Source organism: Bombus affinis, chromosome 8 (genome assembly GCF_024516045.1).
Source record: "Bombus affinis isolate iyBomAffi1 chromosome 8, iyBomAffi1.2, whole genome shotgun sequence".
Lineage (NCBI taxonomy): Eukaryota > Metazoa > Arthropoda > Insecta > Hymenoptera > Apidae > Bombus > Bombus affinis.
The window spans coordinates 14,439,237-14,463,844 of record NC_066351.1 but is presented as its reverse complement, the minus strand read 5'-3'; the positions used below and the strand labels follow the sequence as shown (position 1 = coordinate 14,463,844).

General features: G+C 41.2%; 1 protein-coding gene across 2 annotated transcripts in view; it reads right to left on the bottom strand.

Annotated features, from left to right (window-relative positions):
* Nucleotides 1–24,608, bottom strand: part of LOC126919109 (heterogeneous nuclear ribonucleoprotein L) — a 164,703-nt gene that overhangs the window by 95,620 nt on the left and 44,475 nt on the right. For both annotated transcript variants that reach the window (XM_050727808.1, XM_050727809.1), the window contains exons 4-5: nt 9,142–9,227; nt 7,147–7,243 (exon numbers count right to left, since the gene is read on the bottom strand). In XM_050727808.1, coding sequence (XP_050583765.1) covers nt 7,147–7,243; nt 9,142–9,227 — 183 coding nt within the window. The remainder of the gene's footprint in view (nt 1–7,146; nt 7,244–9,141; nt 9,228–24,608) is intronic.

The following is a 24,608-nucleotide window of genomic DNA, read 5'->3' as shown; positions in this document are numbered from 1 at the left end:
GGGCCGTGTGTGAACCCTGTCAGAAGGATAATACTCGCTCGCAGATCTTCTGGGAGATAATCAGCTCGAATGATAAAGACTTCCGATAGGCTTAAGGATTTCGTGGAATGTTCCTTGTAATCGTTTAAGAAATTAAACAATCGGCAAAGAAAAGAATGGTTCTTTTTTAATTTACCTGGGAATTTACCATCGTTTGTTTCATCTTCTCGCGATAAATCGACTTGCGAAATTAAGTCAGGGATTTTGAAAATTCGTTGTACCTTTCATTTGGTAAAGTTGATCAATGCGAACTTTAAATCGCTCGTATCTGTTTAAACAAAATGTCCCGCGAGAACGAATAGCACGTTGCTGAACAAGAAGTCGAACGAATGAAAAAATTTGAAGTCGATCTGGAATTTTCTATTCGAGAAACGTGCAACACGAATAATCGCTCGATACATCTTCGTTGGAATCGTTAATTCGATGGAACTCGATCGACTAATTCTCCTGACTTTTAGTCGGAATTTAAGGCTATCCGGCAGAGGGTCGGTCTCTTCCGATTAATTAACCAAAAAGAATTAGTCGCCGTGCGATTTTATGGAGAGAGAGAGTTTGTACGCCAACTTCGCCGCTATTAACGGCATTAACGAACTGTATCGCATAAATTTCCGTTGCGCGTTGTCCAATTAGCGCGCGCGTGCTACCAAAACGCGCGGAATTCGCGCGTAACGTTTTCTCGCGGAATAACGGGTTCAATTAACACGCTGCGGGAAATAAAACGGACGAGAAAAAGGGAGGAGTTATCGGCGTGGATCACTTTGAACGTTTCCACGCGTTTATTAGATCCCGATCGACCGTGATTCATATGCTTAATCCGATTTACCGCGCAACCAACGATCTTGATAGTGTCGTTTCGCGCAATTATCGCAGCCGCTAAGCGGTTCGCTTAATCGAACGAAACGATGCCTCGATCGAACGAGCTACGTGCTAACGAGATGGCTGTGCGCATGTTGCACGGCCTAAAGGATTAAGAAAACTGATCAACTGAGAAACGAAAATCTTTTTCATCTGTAGACATTTCGACATGTTGGTATTTATGTTGGTATTTAATGTTCCATCTATTTTAAATTATATTATTCCTTAAGGGACATTATTTTCATCAAATACAAAGCAGCTGACTAATTTGTTAATGGGATATAGCCCAGCTTCTAAAGCTACGTAACGAGACGTTAAATCTTTGCGAATCAAGTAAATTCGACTTACGATACTCGCACCTATATTGACAAGGAAACAAGCGCAAAAACATTATTCGCGTAACGTATCGCGACGTAACCGTACGGCTCGTTGCAGGAGCGTAGAAAAAAGGAAACGAAAGCAAGTCAAGATGGATGGAGAGCTAATGAAACATCAGTGCACGGCCGAATGTCCCAAACTAATTTCCTGTTTACTTGGCGCGGCTTCCCTTTTAATCTGCCGACACGGTCCATCGGGGAAGCTAAACGTCGCCTCGGCTGGTATTCAGAAATTTTTTCGTCTGCGAGTTCACCGTGTTCCGTGTCGCTCCGAAAACGTCACAGATAACGGCGTTCTAATTAGCCGGTAATCAAGCGAACCGGCACTCTCTTAATTTTCTCTCGTCAAGCAGCGCGACGCTATCGGGACAAAAGAGTTTTTCGTGTTTCCACGGGGCAAGCAATAACAGTTCGAATCAGCCGAATCGAGAGCGCAGCAGGAATGGAGAGAGGCAGAAGAGTGTGCAGCGGGTTCGAACGTCGCGATAAAACGATCAACGAGACAGCACGCTGGTTAGACACCAGGAGGATGGGTCAGAAAATAATTGCCAGATCGTTTTTCATTGTCAGCGTTCGGTTAATGCGAATATTGGGTACAAAGTGTGGTATAATTATAGAGACGGCCGGACCGAGGTAACTCGATCATTAGCTACGTGCTGCCAAAATGGATGCTCGAGGTACGAGCCATTCGAAGACAAGGCAGATCCATTGCTGTCGGCAAAACGCGAATTGTTTGTAATCAGCTTACATAGCTAGTTGGTAGATTCGCGTGCGATCGATATACCGAGACCTGCGTGCTTCTTGTAACGTCCACGCTATCTCACGACCACCGCTAACGTCAAACATCGTCGAATCGCAGACAATTTGATAATCGAGGGACCTCTCCATTTCGATAAATTCCAGCTTCAAAGGTAAATAAAGCGATGTGCAAGGTCGTTGGCTAACAATTTCCACGTACATGATACGTTTACGTTCGCTAAAACAGTTGCGAAACCGTTTTCCCTCGATCGAGTTAGCGAAACCACGGACAGATACTTTTTGTCCGAACATAAACCATCCGATAATGGTGTTCGTTCGTTATGTACCAATCGGTCAAAAATACGCTCTACGTTATTGTGTAGCGCGGAATAACAATACGAACGCAAAACCTCTACATCCACGAATTACAGCATAAAACGGAGGCTATCGTTCAAATCCGAATCTATATTTTTGGTTCATCGAGTATTCGTCGATCGAGCTGCTCGACAAAGTATACCACAAAAGTCTCGCTACTTCTCAAACCTAATCCGGTAAAATGGCCATGGCCATCGACAATTGCCTTTCATTATAAAGTTTCGATACATCGCGAGGTCCCACTCGAACGAATACGTATAACAAGCAACCGGAAAATTCGTTGGAAATTCGTTTGCAGCCTGAGTCGGTCCATCGAGTGGCTCGTTTTACATAAAATTTCCTATAATTGCCTTTCGAAAGTTCGAGATTGCCTACTTTGCGCGGCCATTTTTCACCGTGGCTGTTATCAAAGTAATCGAGCCTGGTTAACGCGGTGATTTTTCATCGCTTTAATCGAGCCACTTTCTTTCGTCAAATTTGGTCGAAGCTTCGTCGATGGAAAAATCCGGCGAAAAAAGGGTTGAAAGAAAAAGCAACGTTTACGCGTTCGAGCGGATACGTGCGCGTTGTTGACTGGCGTACACGGCAACTTCGTTTGGAAAATATCGCAAGGAACGCTGACAGGTTGACAAAGCATCGCTACGTGCTCGCTTATGTTCGGTTTCCTCGCGCATAAGGGCCGGCGTGCAAATTTATTGAATACAAACGATTTCCATCGAGCCACGCTTACGCTAGGAAGGCTACGAGCCCATCGTTATCGATGATTTCCAGTTTGGAGGGATTGCTGTTACGAGAGAACCTGTGGGCGCGAAATCTGCGTAACCTGAGAATTGCCAGAACCAGAGGTTTTTTAACAAATTTTCCGTGTTACGAAATACATCGATCGGTACTTCTATTTTTAATAAAAAGACTTTTGGAATGACGAGCGTAGAGGGAAACTGGTACAGATGGTGAAAAAATCTGTAATCTGCGCGAACTTGAATTATCTGAAACGTATACGTACCCTTACTTTTACAGGAAGCGTTCCTTTTTATCAGGTTCTAGGTTTTATCTAGGCTTCGTTTCTATAGTATCAAATTTATTTAATCGTACGAGAGTGTTGCTAATTAATACGAAATTTGATATACCAGGACCGAATGAGTTGCTCGCTGTATTTCTTTCAAGTAAAATATAAAATATTTCTTTTATTTTGCATAAACAGGCAGATTTGAAAATTGTTCGAGGAGAAAGAATATGCCAAAGCGAGAAATTCTGGTACGCAAATTGTAAGTTAATGACTCGAAATGTAATCGCACGGCTGGAAATGGTTAATTACGGGAAAACGAGGGTAAAGTTAAACTTGGATAACAACATCTGTACACTTGCAAACTTTAAAACGCGTTACTATATATACTCGCAAAGTCTGAAAAATTTACATGGAGATCGTCCACGAAAATTCTACTCATTTCTTTCTCGACAAAAACCCAATTGCGCTACTTTTTCGTCGAACGTCGTACATTTCGAGAACTGCGAAAGGAACAACGATCTATCGAACATCCGTTAAACAGTGAATTGCATAAACTTGGAGAAGACGGTACGTGCTTGAAAAGTTGTCAATCACGATTTGAGATATTACATACCTATACGTGATTATCGGCGCGTGATTGGTATTGAGAAACAGATTAAAGCCCGCAGCGGATATGGCTTTCCGACTGTATTCAGTGCATGCGTTTCCATTCAACTGCCTCGATACACAGGCGAGAATTAAATATAATCCCATCTGTCTGTTCAGTCGCATCGAATCGATCGCTTCTAATTCTAAGAAAATTTCCCTTTAATTACGCCGCGTATCTCGTTTCGCATACGGTTGCTCATGGACCTATTTCGACGCTTACCATAGAAACCTTTTACATGTATATCGCGCGTGTTACGTAAAATACGTTTTGAAATTTAACCAGCACCGTAATAAGGCGTGTCTGTCATGATTATATTGGTGCAATTCGAAATTTGAAAATATACACGTTACAAGGTACTTGATGATCGAATAGCTTCGTGAGCCGCTATAGAAATGCATCGCTGAAAATTCCTGCATCCTGTTACGTAAACCTTTTGAACCACGCTGAGAATTAGAAAGAAAGAAAAAAAATCAGATTTATCGTGAATCGATGAAACGTGGGCCGACATCGATAGCCCGTACACTTTGCGTGAAACGTGTTCCTTTCTGGCCACGGTGAGCCAAGGTATTTGCCAAAACGACAGTTCGTCTCTAATGAAAATAGAGCTTAAGCCACGACCCAAAGTTCAAAATTGGATTTCGAGGCGGAGCCTGCGTGGCCGAGCGATCCCACCCTTTACGCAACTATTGCCAATGGAAAGATCTGCCAAATAACAGATTCTCGCGTGTGTTAACAAGAAGCGCGAAATACGCGTATAACATAGTATGTAGGTATGAATCATATGACAGCATCTTGACGAGAGACGTCTGATGCCAGGAAACGTGGAGATCGTGCGTCGACTGCGATGAGCCTCGAGAACGTACATCGAAAGAATACTCGCATCTGCAAATACTTTATATTTATTACGCGTATTAACGCGAATCGCTATAAACGCGAGCGAATTCGTTCGCACGTGCAGTGGTTAGGTTTCGATTCTTGAAGCATGAACCGCGAACGAACATTACCGACTATTTAATTATTAGAGGCGATACGCGAAGTGAGCAATTATCGGTAATTAGGTGTCGAGCGAACGCGATACGCTAAATCACGTTAACAACGTACGTTTATCGGGGCAAACGAAACGATATTCGTTGGAAATTCTAATAAGCAAAAACTGTTTGCTAACACCGGAGCTAATTACGTTTTAGAAACAAACGCATTGGTACGATTATTTTCAATTAAGTCTCCGATTAAAGAAGCAACGAGGGGGCCTTGCACGTATAGAAACGGATTAGCTTATTGTTTTATCTAAACAATTACGTTATAAAACCATTATCGTGGAAACTTGTCCGTGGAATTTTCATGGAAACTGGTTTTATGATAATTGAAAAATACCAACTCTTTCTTGGCACGTTGAAATATCCACGTAACTCTCAACAAACCAATACGTTTTTGAGGTACACGTATCGGTGAATGAGAAGAGAAACAATTTTCTATCGGTTTCCTAACTAGAAAAGGAAAAATAGATAGAAGTTTGTACGATAGAAGATAGAAAGATGTCAGCGTCGATTGAAAAAGGTGTTCGATCGATTCATGGTTCGAACAAAGCTGAAACAAAATCTCACTCGTTAGGCGAGAAACGAGCGGCTTTCGTGCTCGCACGTCTCGGGTATACGAACCACTCTCTTTCCCTGCTTTCAAACGGCACGGAAGACCTCATTGCCGCGGGCCTAACGTTAATGCGCGTGATTTTCTTTTCACTGCTCTCCGGAGCGGTGCTAGTTGCTGTTTGCACTGCGATCCTTTTCACGATAGAAGAGACAGCTGACAGAGGCAAACGCGAAATAACATCGTTTCATCGGCGATGGGATATTTGTAATTAAGGCAATAAAAGAGAAGAACAGAATAACCTCTGCTCTGTCGTGAATTGAAATATAATTTACCATCTGTAGTCGCGAGACTCGTAATACGTTTCCTGGTTCGCTCCGATAAACCACACTTGGCACCATCTACGTGTAAATAACTCGTGTTCCCAAGTACCAGGACACCAAGCAAGCTCGTACGAAAACCACGACCAAATTCTTAATCCGATCCAAATTCCAAACGAGATTGTAAAAAAAAAAAAACAATTTGATCTGTGAGAATTTTCATTTGGAAGTGCTCCAGACATGATAAATTATAATAATCAAGCATCAGCCCCAACAGCTTTCTAACTTGTATTGAAAAAGTTTGAGGTGAGTCGGATAGAAGACTATGAAAAGTCTGTGAGAATCTGACTTCGTGTTGTAAAATCATTTGTAAAGGCACGACGCACATAAACTAGCGGAAGATTCACTTTATCCTAACAAATTGATAGGATTATTATATAATAATCCTATTATTATTTCAAACGAGACAATCATTCTTAAAGGTACGCATAATTTCCTAATAATTTTTCTGATATACTTAGCTGAATTCTAATGCTCAGCGAACAGGGAACAGCGTTTCTCGTCGCGAGTTGAATATCAAAGACGAGACAAAAGATATCACCCGAAAGATGTATCGTAGAAAAGAGGATTTCTGAAAGGTGTACACGCGTTTCTACAGTTTTCCGGGAATAAACGCAGCGAGAAACGCGTTTCATCCCCGTATAGTAAGTAAGCTCTCGAGCTCTATTTGTTGGATTTGCTAATTAGACGTCGAATGAAATATTGAAAAGAATGTCGTCACCGTGGCAGAGCAGCTTGTACCGTGGGTAATTGGAATATGTAACGAGCACGTAAAATGAATGAAACCGACAAATTTCCTCGAGTTTTATGGTACGGTAAGTGCACCGGGGCCCATCTACCGCCACTCCTTTTCTCCACAGTTACGTAAGGGAACCGTGAATCTAGAGCGTTTCCATTATTTGCGCAGGCATTTCTCCGTCGGATTCTCTCTCATGAATATTAACAGCGAGGCTCTCAAGTGGCTTATTTTCTTTTATTTTTTCATACATTTTACCACGAAATCGCGCAGCCTCTAAGGCCGACCTTCGACTACACACGGCAGCCACTGTTTGGAATCTTTTCGAAGGCGGTTTCGATATACAGAGAACAGAACGGAGAATTAATTTGTTTCTTTGCGTACAATTGATTTCGTGGACTTACCTTGGCGAAGTCGATCTTCAGCGTGCAGCAACCGGAGTATATGTCTGCTCCGTGAAGCGTCTCCTTTGCTCTTGTTGCCGATTCCACCGTGTCGAACGTGATTATCGAAAGATTCGGTTAAGAATAATATAGATAGCTCTGGGTAATAGTAAAAATTAATCAACAGTTTCTATTTGTAACTCCGAGAGGACTCCCGCGTGTTTCGACATGGCGCGATTCGTTTGAAATCTATCAAAATTATGGCTAAGCGAAATATTGCTGAGCGAAATCGAGAAAATTCCCAGGTTGCGATTTATCGTAATTCTCAACTAGTATGGGTCGTGGGTGATCGCATTAGTTTCGATTACATTCGAGTTAGATCTTAATTCGCGTGGTCTTTGCTCGTAGTGTTTAAAAAATACAAATGAAAATTAGGTAACTCGATACGAATATTACGCGTCACGATCTTACGAGAGTTGAACTACTAGGCACAAGATTAATTCGCGGTTAAAAATATAAAATATGATGTGATGATGATAACGAAATAAAAGATGGAAATTTGACGAATTGATGAACCTTGATGTATCGATGCTCGTCTAATTTTGTCTTTCACGAGAAAATACTCTACTTTTTAGGAATCTATCGGTTAATATAAAAACTGCCAGAGGACTTGGAAGAAACAACGGATAATGAATAAAAGACAGTCTGAGTGCTATGGATTCGAAGTAAAAAAAATTCAAAGCATCGAGAATAGTCGACGAATGTACATCTCCAAGAAAAAATCAAATATCTCATACGTCGTTTTACAGCTGAGTTTTAATAACGAGCTGCTGCTACGCCTCTCGACTTTATGAGTTACTCGGCGCTACGTGCCTCCTTGAAATTTTGGAAACTTAGGAATAATCGCGTACGAGGGCTGCATCGTTTGCACTTGCCAAATTATTCTCTTCTTGTGTGTAAACTACGTGTTTGAAAATTCTATATGAATCGTATCGGAACAAGGAAGATAAGCATAAATTATCAACACATGCGTGTATAACATCTGAACAATTCCATAGTAAACTTTGCTATTACGTGGAAATAATTCCTGTTAGAGGTTCGCAGTATTACTAGATAAATAAATAAATAAATAAAATAAAAACGTGGAAAAATACGACTAGTTGATTCCAAAGATAATAATCGTAACTACCTGTTCGACGTAAATATTAGGTCGTCCGAAAAGTTTCTTTCGTTTTATAAGGATACACAACATTTTTCGTTCTTTAAATTATTTCATCGAATTACGTATGATCCATTTTGTTCTATCAGGATAAAGATTACAACGTTTGACAGATTGGGTTTTATGTTTGTATGAAGATGCGTCGTTGTAAAACACGTGTCTGTAAGAGAAAGACACTTTTCGGACAACCTAATATCTAAACGACGAATATCTCGATTTCGCTTACAAAAAAAAAAGAAGAAGAAAAAGATTAAAAAATGTCGAAAATTATATATGGCCCCAGTTCGATGATCAAAGATTATAGAAAATAATATATTTATCCGAATAATTTCGAAGTATCAAAAAGCATCTTTCGAACGTCCTCGAACCCTCGGTAATTTCCAAATAGACAAGAGCCATCTTTAACTGGGTACAACGTTCATCCACTATGCCACAAGTAACTCGTCGATATTCGGGCCAAGGTATCAGAGGCTTACAGTGAGTGACGCGGCAGTCGGAAGATCCTGTAACCGTGTCACTCGCTAGTTCCGCTTATAAATCTTGATCGCATTGGAACGGTGGCACGTGACTGACAAACTTCACCAACGGATAGCCGTTTTGTTGAGAGAAAAAAAAAGAAAAGAAAAGAAAAGAAAAGAGAAGAAAAACAAAGACACAGAGCAAAAAGGAAAAAGAAAGTGTGCCATGTCAGAGAGATCCTCTCGAGCTTTAAGACCGTTTATCACGCTTCGTGAAACTCGTGCTTCACACGTGAAACGAGATCCATCGAGTGGACCAACGTGTATTGCAAAGGATATTCCACCATTGCTTGAACGCCGTTCTTCTTGAAAATAACGATGCGTTGAACTTGCCCGCTGGGTGCGCTGATCGCGTGCAATACTTCCTGTAACAGAACATACGAGACGTGTTTTAGAAAAATTTCATGAATTTCTTCTTATGTTTATGGAGATGGCTGTGATAAAAATTCTATGGAAATGAAACTACGCAAATCTTTTGTGTATGTATCGCGTACGTTATATGAAATATCTTGAAGCATCGTTTGTTCTCTAACGTGTCAGATTTTCACGTCTAGATTGGTTTTTCAAAGCAATCTGAAAACGTACATAATGGAAGCTAGAAAATATTTATTTGGTCGCGAGGTATTTAAAAAAATCGTTTATGTTTATCAAAATCAATACGATTTACTTACTGTTATTATTGAGCAAGGTTTATTATTCGTAAGCGAAATATAAACGTGACAGATTCAGATATTTTACGTATACATGTATACCCACTGTGAAAAAAGTATGATGGATGAACAGTTAAATAAATTAATGGAAATTCTCTGTTGATAGATGTATAAAGTAGCTATGACATCCGTCGCAAATGATAATAGTATGTTCGAGGTATAGAAATTTTTCACATTCGGCCAATTATACCGAAAATGTAACGCGATACACATTTATATCCATACAGTGAACGTGTACAAATTCGATGTATCATATGACAGCTACTCTTCGTTGACAAGCTTTCTACTTAAAAATATTTATAAAAAGATGTCGCGTGTATCTGTCAAATACCAGGCCCAAGCTGTGCAGAATTAAATAGAGTTTAACTGCATTTTCCTACACCCAGCGCGTTTCATCGTTTCGTAAGAGCTTGACATCGAGAAAAATCGCATTTTACATATACAGAATAAATTCCATCGTGCAAAATAATAAAGGGTAGAATGTTCCGGCATACGCGTCACGTAAAAGCGACCGAGGTTGCACGTGAAATATTTCTCTCGCTATATCGCAAATTCAAATCCGACAATTTTCCTGCAGCTCTTACTCTATACGCATCCGGAATAAGGATGTAAAAGTCCTCGCCATCCAGTTGCAGCGTCATAAAGCGGTCAGTACATTTGTCGTTTAATAAATTATTGAGAGGGTTGAAAAAGCATTAAAGAGATTCAAGGAGATGCAAATATTTCAGCGGACGTACGGTCAAGACTCGAGATGTTTGACGTTAAAGGATCGAAATTGCGAAAACGAAGAAAATCGATAGGTCCAAATTTTTCGTTTCGCACATTTGGCAAATACTCGATGTAAATATTCGGACGCGTACGATATTCCTAAATATTCGTAAATATTCCTACGTTCGAACCTCGAGATCTTTGGAGCGTCGAATACTTGAAAATGCTGAAAGTTTGCGCCACCACTGTATTTAGAAACGTAAAGATGGAAGTGCCAATAAAATCAATCACGAAAAACGTATAGATATGTTCAGCACTTCGTCTAGATGTTTACGAGTGATCGCATCACAATTGCGAAAGGTCGGATTTCCACACGAGTATAAAAGTGGGAGAAAATCGAGCGGCATTCTAAAGTTGCGTCATAATTGTGCATACGTTCGATTATCTAAATATTTGCGAACCTGAATACCTATAACTCTTCGTCGATCAGAAGAGCAACAAACATGGAAACCAGTTAAAAGCTGCTATATAAGTTCAATGAAAATACATGGATCTCGTTTCCCATTGAAATTTCGAATATCTCGTCGATTTCTTAGCGTGTTACGGTTTATTTCACGCTGGAAACTGAGTATCGAGCAATCTCGTGTTTAACGGTACAGAACATCGAACAGAATACTCGGCGAGAGTGAGAAAATTATGTTTGCACGTGTTACGCCACGCGTCGAAAAGAGATACAGCATCCTACCACTTGAAGAATGGACTAAACGTCGAGCAATTCGTTTCTCAATTTTCCGCCTCCGTTATAAACATCACGGGGCTGTTGAAAATAATGCAACACTCGTTGAAAAACTTAAGAACTTATTTCTTTCATACGGAAGAAACCGGGTCATTTTTTATCCCTGGCTACTTCATCAACTTTTTATATTTACGATGAACTAGCAGTCGGGGTCTTACGTTACGAGCCGTCGTTGGGCTCTACATTGTTATCCGATGAAAGCAGTTTCGGAGATAAAATTTGTAGAAACGCTAACAACGTTTAGAAACAGAATTTCGTTCTAAATAACAATCGTACACGATAGAAACGTAGGATATTAATCTTAGTTGCAGCAATACAAAGTAATTGTAAATAAAAGGATTCTTTAATTCTTTAATCTCTTCCGAGCGGTTTTGGCTTTCATAATATCGAACTCGCCAACGATAAAACGTTTCAAAGTATCTTAGCATCAATTTTACAAAATTCTTTATATATTCAAAATGTATGAAGATCGCATCGTCAGACGCGAAAGATCCCAGTGCGACGTTCCAGGGTTAAAGTTTAATAGAGCGAAGAATAAAACGGAGAAAGAATTATGGATGAAGTCATCCAAAGACGCTGCAGCCATACGGGTGCGAAATCCATAGTACCGAATGAAACGTTGACTCTCTGCTATCGAAACCAAACCGATAATTGAAAACGTTTGAGGATCAGGTAGATGTTTACCTGTAGCAGCTCGCCAGTAAACTCGAGTCCCAACGATACGAGTGATGACGCAGCGTGGCGCTTTGCCAGGCACACTTTTAAGCTGCAATTTCTTCCGCGAGGATAGTCTCGTGCTCAGACAAGTCGAAACAGTCGACTCACGAATCCTGAGCTACGTCCACGCTGATCAAAATTGAAGGTTACAGTAGAATAACGCGACAAGTACATTTCTATTGGTTTCTCGAATTTATGACACTTTATGATTGAACAGGAGGATATTCATAAGATGTAATTAAAAATAAAAATCGCTCGTTTTAAATGCAGATTGAGGTATTTCAAAAATGGCTAAAAATTTGTCTACTTTTGACCTGACAAGGCGAAGATATAATAAAACGAAAGTAGCAACGTGTTGAAGTTTCGGACGTTTAGCGTTCGAGCGTTGAAGCTCGCGAACAATTCGCGAACAATTCGCCGGTAATTCGTGAACAGGAAGTTAACGGGTCTGTCGCACGCAGAACACGAGCAGATCTACGGTGAACAGGGTTCTTTGATGTACTTTTGTGTGAAAGAGATATAGCGAAGTCACGAAGTTAATCAGGCTTGAAAAGTACATGGGTTTCGGAAGATCCGAGAAGAGATAGCGTGTTCGAGCCTCGCAGGAAGTGTAAGGTGTCAACTGAGAAGTAGTTCTTTTGCAGCTGCAGGTCAGTTTGTATCGGTACGGTAATTATAGCCCGGGCTACGATTTACGAGATTGCGAAGCTAGTCGAACGGAAAACTACAAATGTTTCGAAGGATCGAATGACAATGGCGTTATCGATCGGCGTCAACGGTATCGTTCATTTCGATACGATAACTTATGATCTCGCTATATCGTTACCTGGGTAACGATCACTATAGAGCAACGGTATATCGTCTCTCTTCTTTCGATTTAAGATATTTGTCATTATTTCGTAACAAGTATATATAACGTTACTTTGCTTAAAAAGCAAAAAGTCACAGAAAACTTCTAACACTTCAACGTGTAAAAATTAAAAATAAAAAAGCACTTGATAATACGTTTTAATGAAAAAGGACGAAACTAGTGTGTCCACTTAACGCCTTAATTTATGATCCCACTATATTTTTTCGTCGAGATTAACAAACCCTGAACAAACAATTTTTATCGGATGCACGTTGCTTGCAAAAATGTCCACATCGTCGGTGAACACGGTTCACGGTCTATCCACCGACGCAGGAACAAGGGGTGACCTTTTAAGAAAGAGCTTCCTTTAAGAGCTTTTTCGGAAAAGTTAGTCGGCATCCAGATCCCGTCGCGAACTTGAAATCGTGGAGTCATCAATTTCACGGGCGAGAAGGATAGCTCACAATCAGCTACGGTCTATTTTCCTCTACGTTTTACAGAATCCCAAAGCTAGAGGAAAATAACGCGCATTTATTATTCGTTTTCTCGCTGAATCGCTGCGTCTCGATGGTAACTGAGATCGTCAGCGAAAGGAAAATGGGAAAGTATCTGATTCAATCGAAAGAGTTCTTAAATGGTCGTCATCAATATTACCCAGAGTTATATCGTGTCTGGATAAAAATATCGAGAATCATAGCAGAATTGTGGCAAAAGACACTGTAACATCGGTGATGTTTTTGGAGCAACTAAGCGAGATTAACATCTGTTTAATTCTTAACTACTCTTTAGGAGAGTTCTGGAGCGTTTCATTTAAGATATTTAAATCTGAATTTCTGAATTACGATTACTCGGTACCTAGAAACAATATTTGCGCGTATTTATCCAACGAAGCGTAAGATTCTGCATTCAAATCTTTGTAGTCATACGAAAGCACTAAATGGTACAAATCTTAATGTTACTTGGAAGCGATTAATTAGTACGTACATGCTGTAAAAAATAGGATCGTGCGTGCAAATACCTTCTGTAATCAACGCAAGCCTCAACCTAATTAAAAAACCGAGTATTTCAATTAAACACAAGGTAGGTTTATTTTTGCGCCATCGTTGGTGACTCAAATTATCGTTCCATCCTTATAAAAAGACGAAATTCCTCAAGACCCGAATCTCCAAAGATAACTCCGGTCTCGATCCAAAAGTAGAATGTTCACCGCAAGAACGAGTTAATCGTGTGAGAGAATCTGTCCGGAATATATCGAGTATTTGCGGAGACGTAGCTCGGCAAACAAACGGTATGTAACGCGAGTACGTAATGGACGATTCATTAGAATCGTGGGATGGATCGCGAACACGCCAGATTGAGGGTATACGGTGTTTGCTTCTACGAAATGCACGTACCCACCTCGGACTTAATTATCCGGCGTTTCCATCTGGAGCGAAGAAAGTAAAGCTCCTTTGTACGGTCCGAAACTCGAATACGAGACCTTTTGTTGCATTTCTGCGTGTGTAGCCCCGTGTAAATTCAATACGACGGCGTTCTTGCCTCCCTATTTCTCGCCTCATACCGTCCATCTTTAACAAAGGCGTCTCCCAACTTTTCTCTCGTCTTAAACGATACGACCAAAGAAGAAACGGTCAGGGATCGCGATAAGAATATAGGTAATCCCATCGACTGCTTCTTTTGTTCCGTTTAAAACGGTATTTCGTAGCCGGAAGAAAGAAAGAAAAGTATCCAGCGGACAGATATGCTAATGGAATCTATGTCGTTGAATCGTTTAATAAAATTGTCGGGCCAAGAGCGAAACGAATGATCGATAGTGGGAAAAGGGGAAGGGAAAAAGTTCGATTTCTGGCTTGGAGCCGTGCTCCGAATGGTCTAATCAGAAAGATGGACGATTAGAGTAGTCAAAGACACCGAACGAAGCAGACGTGAAAGAGAACATGCCGGCCAAGGAGACGCTTTAATGAAACCTCGTGCTTGTTTGAATAGTCGGTAGGATTAGTGTACTTCTTTATTAGTACCCAGCTAGGCCTGAATTTATTTTCCAGGAAAGATATATACCGTAAAAACTTACTCTAGAAGCGAAGTAGATACGAAAAGGTACATACGAGATAGAAGCTTATAAAGTTTACGCTATTGTTACGGTAGGGACAGAAACTGTTGAAGCGTTTCGTCGCGTACCCGAGTGTACGAGAACGAAGCCAATTTCAGAAGTTGCACCGTCTCGGCCCTCTACGACTCGGGATCCTCAGGATTAGATCGCACCATTTAGGATTGTTGGGATTAGGTTGCAGGATTCGGGAACGGTAACAGCCGGCCCTACGATTCGAATGTGGCTGAAATCGGCGGCCACGAATCGTGAACCGACTAAATTGAATCTCGTTCGAAGACCGTTAAAACCAATCTATACGACTCGAAAAGCATCGATACGCGAGGCTTACGATGCAACGAAGATATGCTTGAAATCGAATGAAATATTACTTAAAGCTTCGAAAAATGAGCTAATCCATAAAACGAGGCTCGTGATACGTCTCTCAAATATTCGATGAAGAATTTACGAACGCGTAGCCAGCTCGCACGCTGTAAAATGATATAACGTTCTCTCAGGATTTATTGGGGAAAAATGTGCGAAGGAAAACATACGGTGAACGTGATACGTCTGTAGGAAGAGCTCTTGTTTATTCTGATTTATATCGTGGCGTATTCTGCCCGGTATTCATCGAGTTTTATAAACGACTCAGGATTAATCGTGTTAAGCCGTCGAGAACACGGCTGATGAATTAAATAAGGTCCCGGGGCTTTTCGTGGCGGAGTCTTCCGTCGATTGATGCCCCCTGGCAAGCCTTTTCTATTATTAGGAAGCCACGCTCCTTGATTCCGACTGGGAATCTCATCCCAATCCCATTCAGCCAGCTACGAGCGTGTGAAAAAGTGATGAAACGTCACAATTACGACGTCAATTTACCCCGACACGGTCCAAGAAACGTTTCACTCGACTACGAAGAGACTGTGTGTCTGGAATACCTGGAAACCTACGTATTTCCCTCGAGTACGGTCCTGCCATATTCTCAGCGTGTATGCAACCGAGTCGATTCGCTGGGATCTTCGTCCGACTATTCATTCGGCTGATACACGCCGGAAGAAGAACCCTAGAACCAGGTTAGAAGCGATCTAATAAGCGTGACACGCTCGCGACTGCGAGGCGTCGGATTGAAAGGCCAAATTGAATGCCCGACCAGACACGGCCCGTTTCTACTTCGCCGTGTACCAATTCATCGGTACGCATTAGCACGCCGTTTTCATTCCATATGACAAATGTAACAATTCGTTTAAACGAAGCAAATTGTTAGCATTCGTGCGAGGTAACGATGCAACGTAACAATTTCTAGAAACTACTTTTAAGACTCGCAAGAGGAACGTGATCGGTATGAATGAACAATTGTATGTGTTAAATACGCGAATCTCTTTTCCTGGTTGCAAAAATTTTGCACGAATTAAGTGGAAACATGTGCTTAAAATCTCAGTCGAAGTTTGTAGTTAGAGTGGGACATTGAATAACAAGTGTAGCTGGGATTGGTTAAAGCAACGATAAAACACAGTAGTCGTAAACAAGAAGGGATTTAAAGTTATTATACACAAACGATTTCCTGTTCCGACTGTTTCAATATATCGTATATATTCTCTATTTATCGTTAGATTCCATGGGTCTTATCTGTCTTTACATCGGTTTCGAACTAGATAACAATCGTTAAAGGCTTTCGTAAGTGCCTAATCATTTCCAGATACTAGCCACACTTTTCATAAGTGTCTTAATTAAAACTCGTGAACAGAAATGTTTATAAACGCGACAGCTTCGCGTTTCGTTCATTCGCTTAACTTTCGAATCCCTGTGACAATCACTGTAATCATATACTTTCTTCTTTCTTCGTTCTGACTATTATGCACACATCTATGTGCTTGTGTGGAGGATAGAAGAACGAAGGCTGTTTGGATTGGCACGAGAGGACGGCGAGCCTTTCAAGACGGATCTCGATATTCTCTTTTTATTTCTCGAGGGAAATTTCAACGGTGGAAAATGTAGAAATTTGCCAATCGACGAGAACACGGCGAAGAGAGAAGAGGTAGCCACAGCTGTTTCAGCACATCGAACGAAAAATCGACGAGCATCGCGCCAGTTAGATCCTTGAAATTTTCATAATTGGCGAGAAACGTTTGCACGCATCTGTGTCTTGGGAGAATCGTGGCGTCGCTTATGGTCGAGCGTCGATTACAGGGTGAGGACAGATGCGTACAACGGAAAAAGAAAGAAAAGCCTTGCGCGTACCGATGAAAAAGAAACGAAGCAACGAAGGCGGATGGAGTAACGACGTCCCCTTCGAGGTATTCCTTTTCTTCCTTCTTCTTTTCCGTTGAATTCTCCGTGACTGACCTACCCTCGCGATAGCTAGCTTCTCTCTCGTATTTTTCTTCAGTTTCTTTCTCGCCTCGATATAAATATCGGTGACAAATTATCCCAAGACGTCGGGCCGCTTTTCTGTGCGACATGTTCGCTACACGACGACTATTAGAAGGAAACACAAACATCTAAAAATAATTCTCTGACATTTTCATAACATCGCGAAGATAGTTTTCGTTGGGCAAAAGAATGTTAGATTTGATTGATTATAAATTAATAATCCTGTTTTGGATCAACTGAATCACGATTTGTGAAATATGTTACGTCGCGTAAAAAGGTCCACGCGACGTCCTTCATTGTCTGACCGTCAAGGCCCAAGCATCGTTAGAGAAACCCTCAATAAACCTAAGGCCCCACCATAAACCGAGTCTTATTAATTGGCAGGAAGCTTTAATCCTGCAAGTATTTTTGGTTTATTACTGGTATTTAAAAAGTCCTTCGATCTATTGTACATTCTTCCAAATTACGAAGAAAGCAAGTAGTTGCCTAATGGGAAAAACGAAATAGTTGCCTAACGAAAAAGCTGTTTTTTCCCATAAATAATGTCGCCCATGAACCACGTTGGTAGGAGGCTTCTTCCTCCCATCCTCATTCTCAACTGTAGTCATAACCAATCGGCATCGCGGATCATTGCCTGACTAAAAATGTGAGCAACGAATCCGTGTTCTTGGTTCAAATGCCACATCCATACCGAGGTTTCCTCCGTAATCACATCAGAACGAACTTCAGAGTTTCTTCGGCTCTCACGGTGCCTAGAGTTCCTACAGTTCCTTCATCTCTCAGACTGTTCCTACTGCTCCGACTGCTCCTACTTCTACTGCTTCTATGCCATCAGGAGAGTCACTATATTGGTTCTCATAACCAACGAACAGCCAAGGTCAACATATATACGGATTCTCTCATCTAAGAATAATCCTTCTCTTCGTTACCTGTATCTTAATCAACGGTGTTACTACTTTGTGTGATTGTATAAAGTGTTGGAAATACATAATTTATAACTCTGTGAATTACAGTGTTATACTAACTGAATCACCCCTATTATTCTAACCGAAATCAGGGGATCGAACTATTCGTGGTGTCGATTATTATAATCGTAACGGGAATTTACGACTCCCGTTGACGCGTATTCTCGCGACCGCGTCTCCCCGCGATAGCTCGAAAATACAAAATACTTGGCTCTAATGTAGGTAACCGAGTATTCGTTACCATGTTCCTTTCAACAACTCCTTTTATCCTTTCAGCGAAAATATCAGAAAATATTCTTGCGTCGAAATTTATGCAAAATTTTCACGCATTAAGCTTCAGATTTTTTTTTGTCAATGAACTATAGAATTTTAATTGTCTAGATAAAAATTCAAGCTAACTATGGCTTTATATAAAAATGAATGCAACAAAAAAGTAACTTATGTTAGGCGTATAGATAAATAGCTACGACAGGTAGCATTGCTAAATTGACATAGAACGTCCGACTGATCCTTCTCTTCCAAAAACCACCCCCATCGGGTCCAGTCAAAGGTGAAAAGATATCCAAGTCCTTCGTAAACCGTGCTTCCACGGAGATAGCTCGGGTAGGATTTAAATAACATAACAATTACGTAAGAGCGTGTTGTTTTGATTACTAAAAAGCTCGAGGCAGAGCCCCGGAGACTTTAGAAAATGCTGGTATTTTTTCTCAGGCAGCACGGTGCCTGCAGCTTTTATGAGACCTCTCACAATGGCCGGTTCTCGAGAATGCTGAAGGTAAGTAATCGGTGCACGAGAGATCTTCAGCTTCGTTCCTCATTTCTATTCCGCGCCACGCGGTGCCACGAGTTTGACCTACCTCACGTACCAGTCACCTTCAGCATCCTCCCTTCGTCTTCCACTATGGCCGTATGACTGATATAAACGCAACTGGTAGGTTAACTTTAGAGAAGGAGAAACAGAGAAAGGAAGAGGCCAGCATCAAAGGGATACATATACATATGTGCACACTGGCACAGCTGTGAAAACCGCGACAACTGGATGTCTCATAATTTCTATGAAGTCTTTAATCATCGAGCTTGCCATTCTGAAACTAGAGGCACCGTACATCTTCCTGGAGTACATCAATGAAGAAGCACGAGTAGATTGAAAAGAAGAGGAACCGAGGCGCCATAGATTCTTGACAGTATGAATGTTCCTTGATAAATCGACCACTGGCGAATATTCATAAATCAAGCTTTGCCTTTTATATCAATAAAGCGTTTGCCTTTGACGACTACAGCTGAAGAATACGAATTCGCACACGTCGCACGTTTTATAGGCAAGCAATTTTACGATTCTCTTCGATTAATCCGATGATACTAAACTTTAAATGTATTGTCCGTATAGCATTAAAGTATTAAAGGCATTAACATTATTGTTCGTCTCAATGGTTATACCTTTGGTTTCTACAGAAGTTTGCCAATAACGACGTACGAACCTCGTACGTTCTTTCTACCTTCGATTAATTCATACTCGTATTAAAATATTCCCGTTTAATCATGAAGCGAATTAAAATCAGAAAATCGATGAAAACGTACTTATCGCGCTTTCTTCTGTAATCTTCGTTTACGAGTTCGTTGGGAAATTCAAACTATATATACGTGCTTTGATATTGAAATTGAAGCTATACGTTAATACAGAGATCGTTTCAAACAATGAGGGGCTTTTTCCGACACTCTGAACAGCGTAAGAGCCAAAGGGAAAAGAGAAAGAGAGGATTGAGACGTGGCTTCTCGTGATATTTATTAACGAGCGCGAGTTGTTTTCACTGCAAGCACAAGCTGTTCTTTGATCTCATCGATTGCAGGGCTACGAGAAGTCGGAATTTTCGTGGGAAAACAAAGAGGAAATTAGTTGCTTCCGAAAACGTGATATTTTTAACTTGATATTTTCTTGCGGCTCGGCTGGTTGCAAATTCCTTTTTTCCCTTGTTTTACCCACCGGTACAAGAAACCATGCAAATGCGACCACAAACCTAACTTCCGAAAGAGAATGTGCGCGCAAGCTCGCAAAGAGCTGCGGCGTCCTCTAATTCCAGAGCAAAACTTCCACCGTAAGATTATTCCTGCGGTGTAGCAAAATTCAAAAGCGACTGTCGTTATTATTTCGGCGAGAACGAGGAGGTTGAAACGCGCTCTCGTTCGCGCGATCGTCATTAAATGGCACAACGGAAAAAGATACGTACAACGGTTCAAGCAGCGCATTTTTCTGCAAAAACAGAGACAGACGATGAGGAAGGATCTTGCTGCGAAGAAAACGAAACTCGTAAACCATCTTTTTTGACGTCTCTAACCATAAATAATAAAAAGGATACTACCAGTAAAAACTATATAAAAATACCGAAATGGCTATGTAAATAAAATGGTAGAAGAGTACAGAGGACCTTTCTGCAATCCACGTCTTCGTCAAATGAGAGATGCTTCTAGAAAAGTAAAATAAATTTCTACTAAAATATTATTACACAGGAATGAGAAACTATGTAAATGCAATAGATACCTGGTACGTATACGAATTTCTATAAACTTCATAAAATTGTATCCAGGTGAAAGGAATTGTTTCGTAGATAAGAAAATTGTAGAGTTGAATTACACATAGAACGTACTTTATTACCTACGTGTCTTATAAATTACGATGTGTCCTGTGCAGCTACCGGCATGACACGGAAATGGCGGAAAAAGTAAAGAAATTCGGCTACCGTCAATTGTCTCCGACAACAATAACGTTCGTATAAGTCGCAAGTCACGATAACTACATATAGTCTCGAAATTTCTCGAGTTCGGTGTTCGGCATACTCTCTAACAAAAATAAGGACGAAAAAACTATCACGCGAATCCTTAAAATTGCCTGTCACAGTTACAACATCATAAAAGAAAATTCGATAGTTTTCTTACAAATCCCATCTTCGTCGAGCACACCTCGCTACTACCAACCCAACCTCGGGACACGGTCTCTTCGGAAAGAAAGCCGCCAGTGGTCAAAAACTTGCTCGATGTCCGGGCGTTATTTTTCTTCAACAGCTCCAAGATTTTATTCCGGCATCGCTGCTGGCTCCTAGCAAGCGGCACTTTGAATGCAGTCGCCTTTAATCTGCCCGGTAGCTGCACAAGTCCCGGAAGCTCGGTGAGGTCGCTCGTTTGACCCAGCTCGTGCACACGTCATTCGTTCCAAAAACGTTCGCTGGCCGTCGAAAAAAGGAGGCGAGCAAAAGGAAGGAAGGAAGGAAGGAAAAGGCTGTGTTCTTTGCCGCGTTGCTCATTACCATTCAAAACGGAACGGCTATGCCGGCAATTTAACCGTGTGGCTACGGCGCAGGCACATGGTCGAGCGCGGAGTTTTCTCCTCATTGTCCAAACCAGTCGCGGAACAACGTAATCAGCGGCCACCGCTAACTTTCAGACGAGCCCTGAAGCATAGACTCGTCGACCACCAAGGCAAAACCACCGTTTCTACCCTCCGCCTTCCCCTAATTCCATCGAGGCTCCTGCAGGAAGATCGTTTCGCTCGCGCGACCGTACGGACGAGTGCTTGGCTGACCTTAATCGTCGCCTCCTGTGTGGGTGCAACAAGCACACGTTGGCTCGGCTTGCGAAGAAGTCGATTGCCAACGACTGGTTACCTACCAGGAAAACGCGATAAAGGATCTTCTCGACTGTAGAGAGACGTAGACACGGGCGTAATAGGGGTCCAGTCGATCGACGTGGTCACCAGCCACGATATAGTCCTTGCGCAGCTACTTTTTTATCGCTCGAGTCTTGTCTTCCTGTCCTTCCGTCTCTTTGCTTCTCCTTTTTTCCATTTTGTTCTTCTCGATACATCTTCATTTTTGGAAGCCTTCTTTGCGTTATTGTGTTGCTCCTCTTGGAATATTGGCATTATGGTATTACGAAGGAAAGAAGAGAGAGAATATTTCATTCGGGAGCTGGTAGTAGTCTCGTCGATGAGACAAACTATATTTGAGTGATTTATCATTCGAGATATTAGAAACCAGAACCACCTTACGCGATAATTTACCGACCAACGATGCTGTTGAATTATAAATTATAAATTGCAGATTCATATACGTACCTCTGTTTCACAATTTTTAATAATTACATGGCTCGTATTCTGTAGAATTTACCTCTACAATTTCATTTGTTTCGTTACCAAACTTATCGTACCGTCGCTGCAAGAGATTGTAACAATACCAATTATTCGTAACTCGAGGCTTGTAAAATGTCAATAACGATATTACTTCGATCATGCAAGAGGACAGTGGAGCAAGCGCTTAAGAAAATCGTGTCCTTTTCTTGTTGCGGTGTAATTCTCTGGTGGTTACGGTGTATATCAGAAGAATTACGATATTAGTAAGTACACTGAGCGCTACCCGATGCTTTGATCTCTGTTAAAGTATATAGTATCCTCTATATCGTATATTGTACGATATACATACATCCTTGGAAGATTACACACTTACATTATACATCTGATCCAAGGGAAACTGATGGTCGAGAGAAACTTTGAAATCTGCGATGCAGACGCGTGACTGGAATCGACCACGAGGTCGGCGAACTACGCCCACTATCTTCGCGATATATTTACAATAGCTTTGCGATCGCAGGAGTACAGTGCGATCGTGATCACGTCCCTGTTTTATATTGTGTTCCAAGTCAGCCGATTTATAACCAAGTACGACGGTATCCTGTTTCGTTTCGCCACTGGAAATAACGTCTCGAAAGATTGAATCCCACCGCCAAGTATAAGCTGCTGCTGCTGCTGCGTGGCTTTCGTTTATAGGTGTGTCGATATTTAACCGGTATATTCGATATCAACGTTTTGCTATTGAGAAACTTTCTTTCTGGTTCTACCAAGTTTCCGTACAATTCTATAGCTAGACATTCGACGAAAAAGTTACAGTCTCCGATAGTTCTGGATCCTTTAATTACCTCCGCTATGTGTCGTATATGCTACAGGTATATCGTGCCTTGTTCCTGTGTTACATGGACACACCTGCAGAAAACTGCACGAACACAATTCCGATTAATTAATCGTTCTTTTGATAGCTCGTGTCAATTGCCACGTTCTCAAAGTATGTGGAAAGAAACGTCGCAATAAAGAAACTTGAACGAACACATGGAAAAGCCCGACAAGTACAGCCATTGTACAGAAGTTAAGTAGAATAACGAAAATGTTTAACGAGAAAAATATGGTTCGGTCCTATCTGGTTCGGGCATTTCGTTCTTCGGCTAACAATCACAACCCCTGAATGGTCGAAGCTTTCTGTATCTAACGATAATACAGGTTATAGCATTCGCTATTGACACACATATACACAGGCTTATCTGAAAGCGGTTACGTATTTCAAGGCTGACATTACCTTATCGCGAATGGGACCGGTATCGAGTACTACGAAGCTCATCGCGTTAAATGCAACTCTCCTAGCGTCGCGCCGTCGAATTTAGTCGAATCGACAAAAGCCAGTGCAATTGAATCGTACTCGATTCTAATGAACGACACCGAGGAACTTGGCTAGATCCAATTTTAATAAAGCCGGCGCAAGCGGAAGCGGAACGAGAAACGACTCGTAGGATTAACGTGATTTTACCCTGGTTGGACGATGTTCGAATTGCCCTCGATCCACCGAGATACGCGTCCCTTCGTTGCAACAAGTTGCAAAAATCAATATTTGTTCGGCAGCAAACTGGTGCAAACTAAGGCTGCTGGCAGAGGCAACTGCGAGTTACATACGGTTAAAACGCGTCATCTGGAAACACCAGCTGTACATACCGAGATGCACGTGGATGCGTTCGTACGTGCTGCAGAATCTAATAACCAGTGGACGAATGTGTACGAAGCTCTGTATGTGCGATTAAAAAGTCGAGAGAGTCGAGCTTTTGTGTTTCGAGGAGTATCGTGTTCGAGGCAGTGATTTGTAAGGCTTGAATTTTCGAAATGTCGAAAGCTGAACGTTTAACACCGAACGTGATAAAGTTGTAGTTTTCGAAGCTTCGAGTTTCAAGTAAAGAAATTAACAATGATCGACGTATTTCGTTTCTTTTCTACGAAAAATTAATTGGAATACGTACGTGGTTAAATTACCAACTTTGAAAGATGATTGTTAATATTTGTCATAAGAATAATATTTGAATTACTTTGTCAAGCGTAGCCACAGCTGTACGCGCATTCTTCACAATATTTCTCGCTCCCAACTACGGTATATAACAATTATATATACAATTTGAACAAATTGAATCTTCAAGCTCGGAGACTTAAATGCTCTGATCCTTACAATCCAAGATTTGAATCTAGAGGACCGTGCATAGGCGTTTGCTGCTTGAAAGTCACAACTCTAGTTTCAATTCCTATTTAACACGCACAATAATAGCGTGGACCTAATACACCTCGATAGAACGTAATTGCCGTAATTACGAACCAAGGGCACACCCTATTTAGAGTACCGTATAATGTAGAGCTGCAAAGACAATGAACGTCAAACGTCCGAAAAGTTCGAAGCCGTTCAAAGTTCAAAGC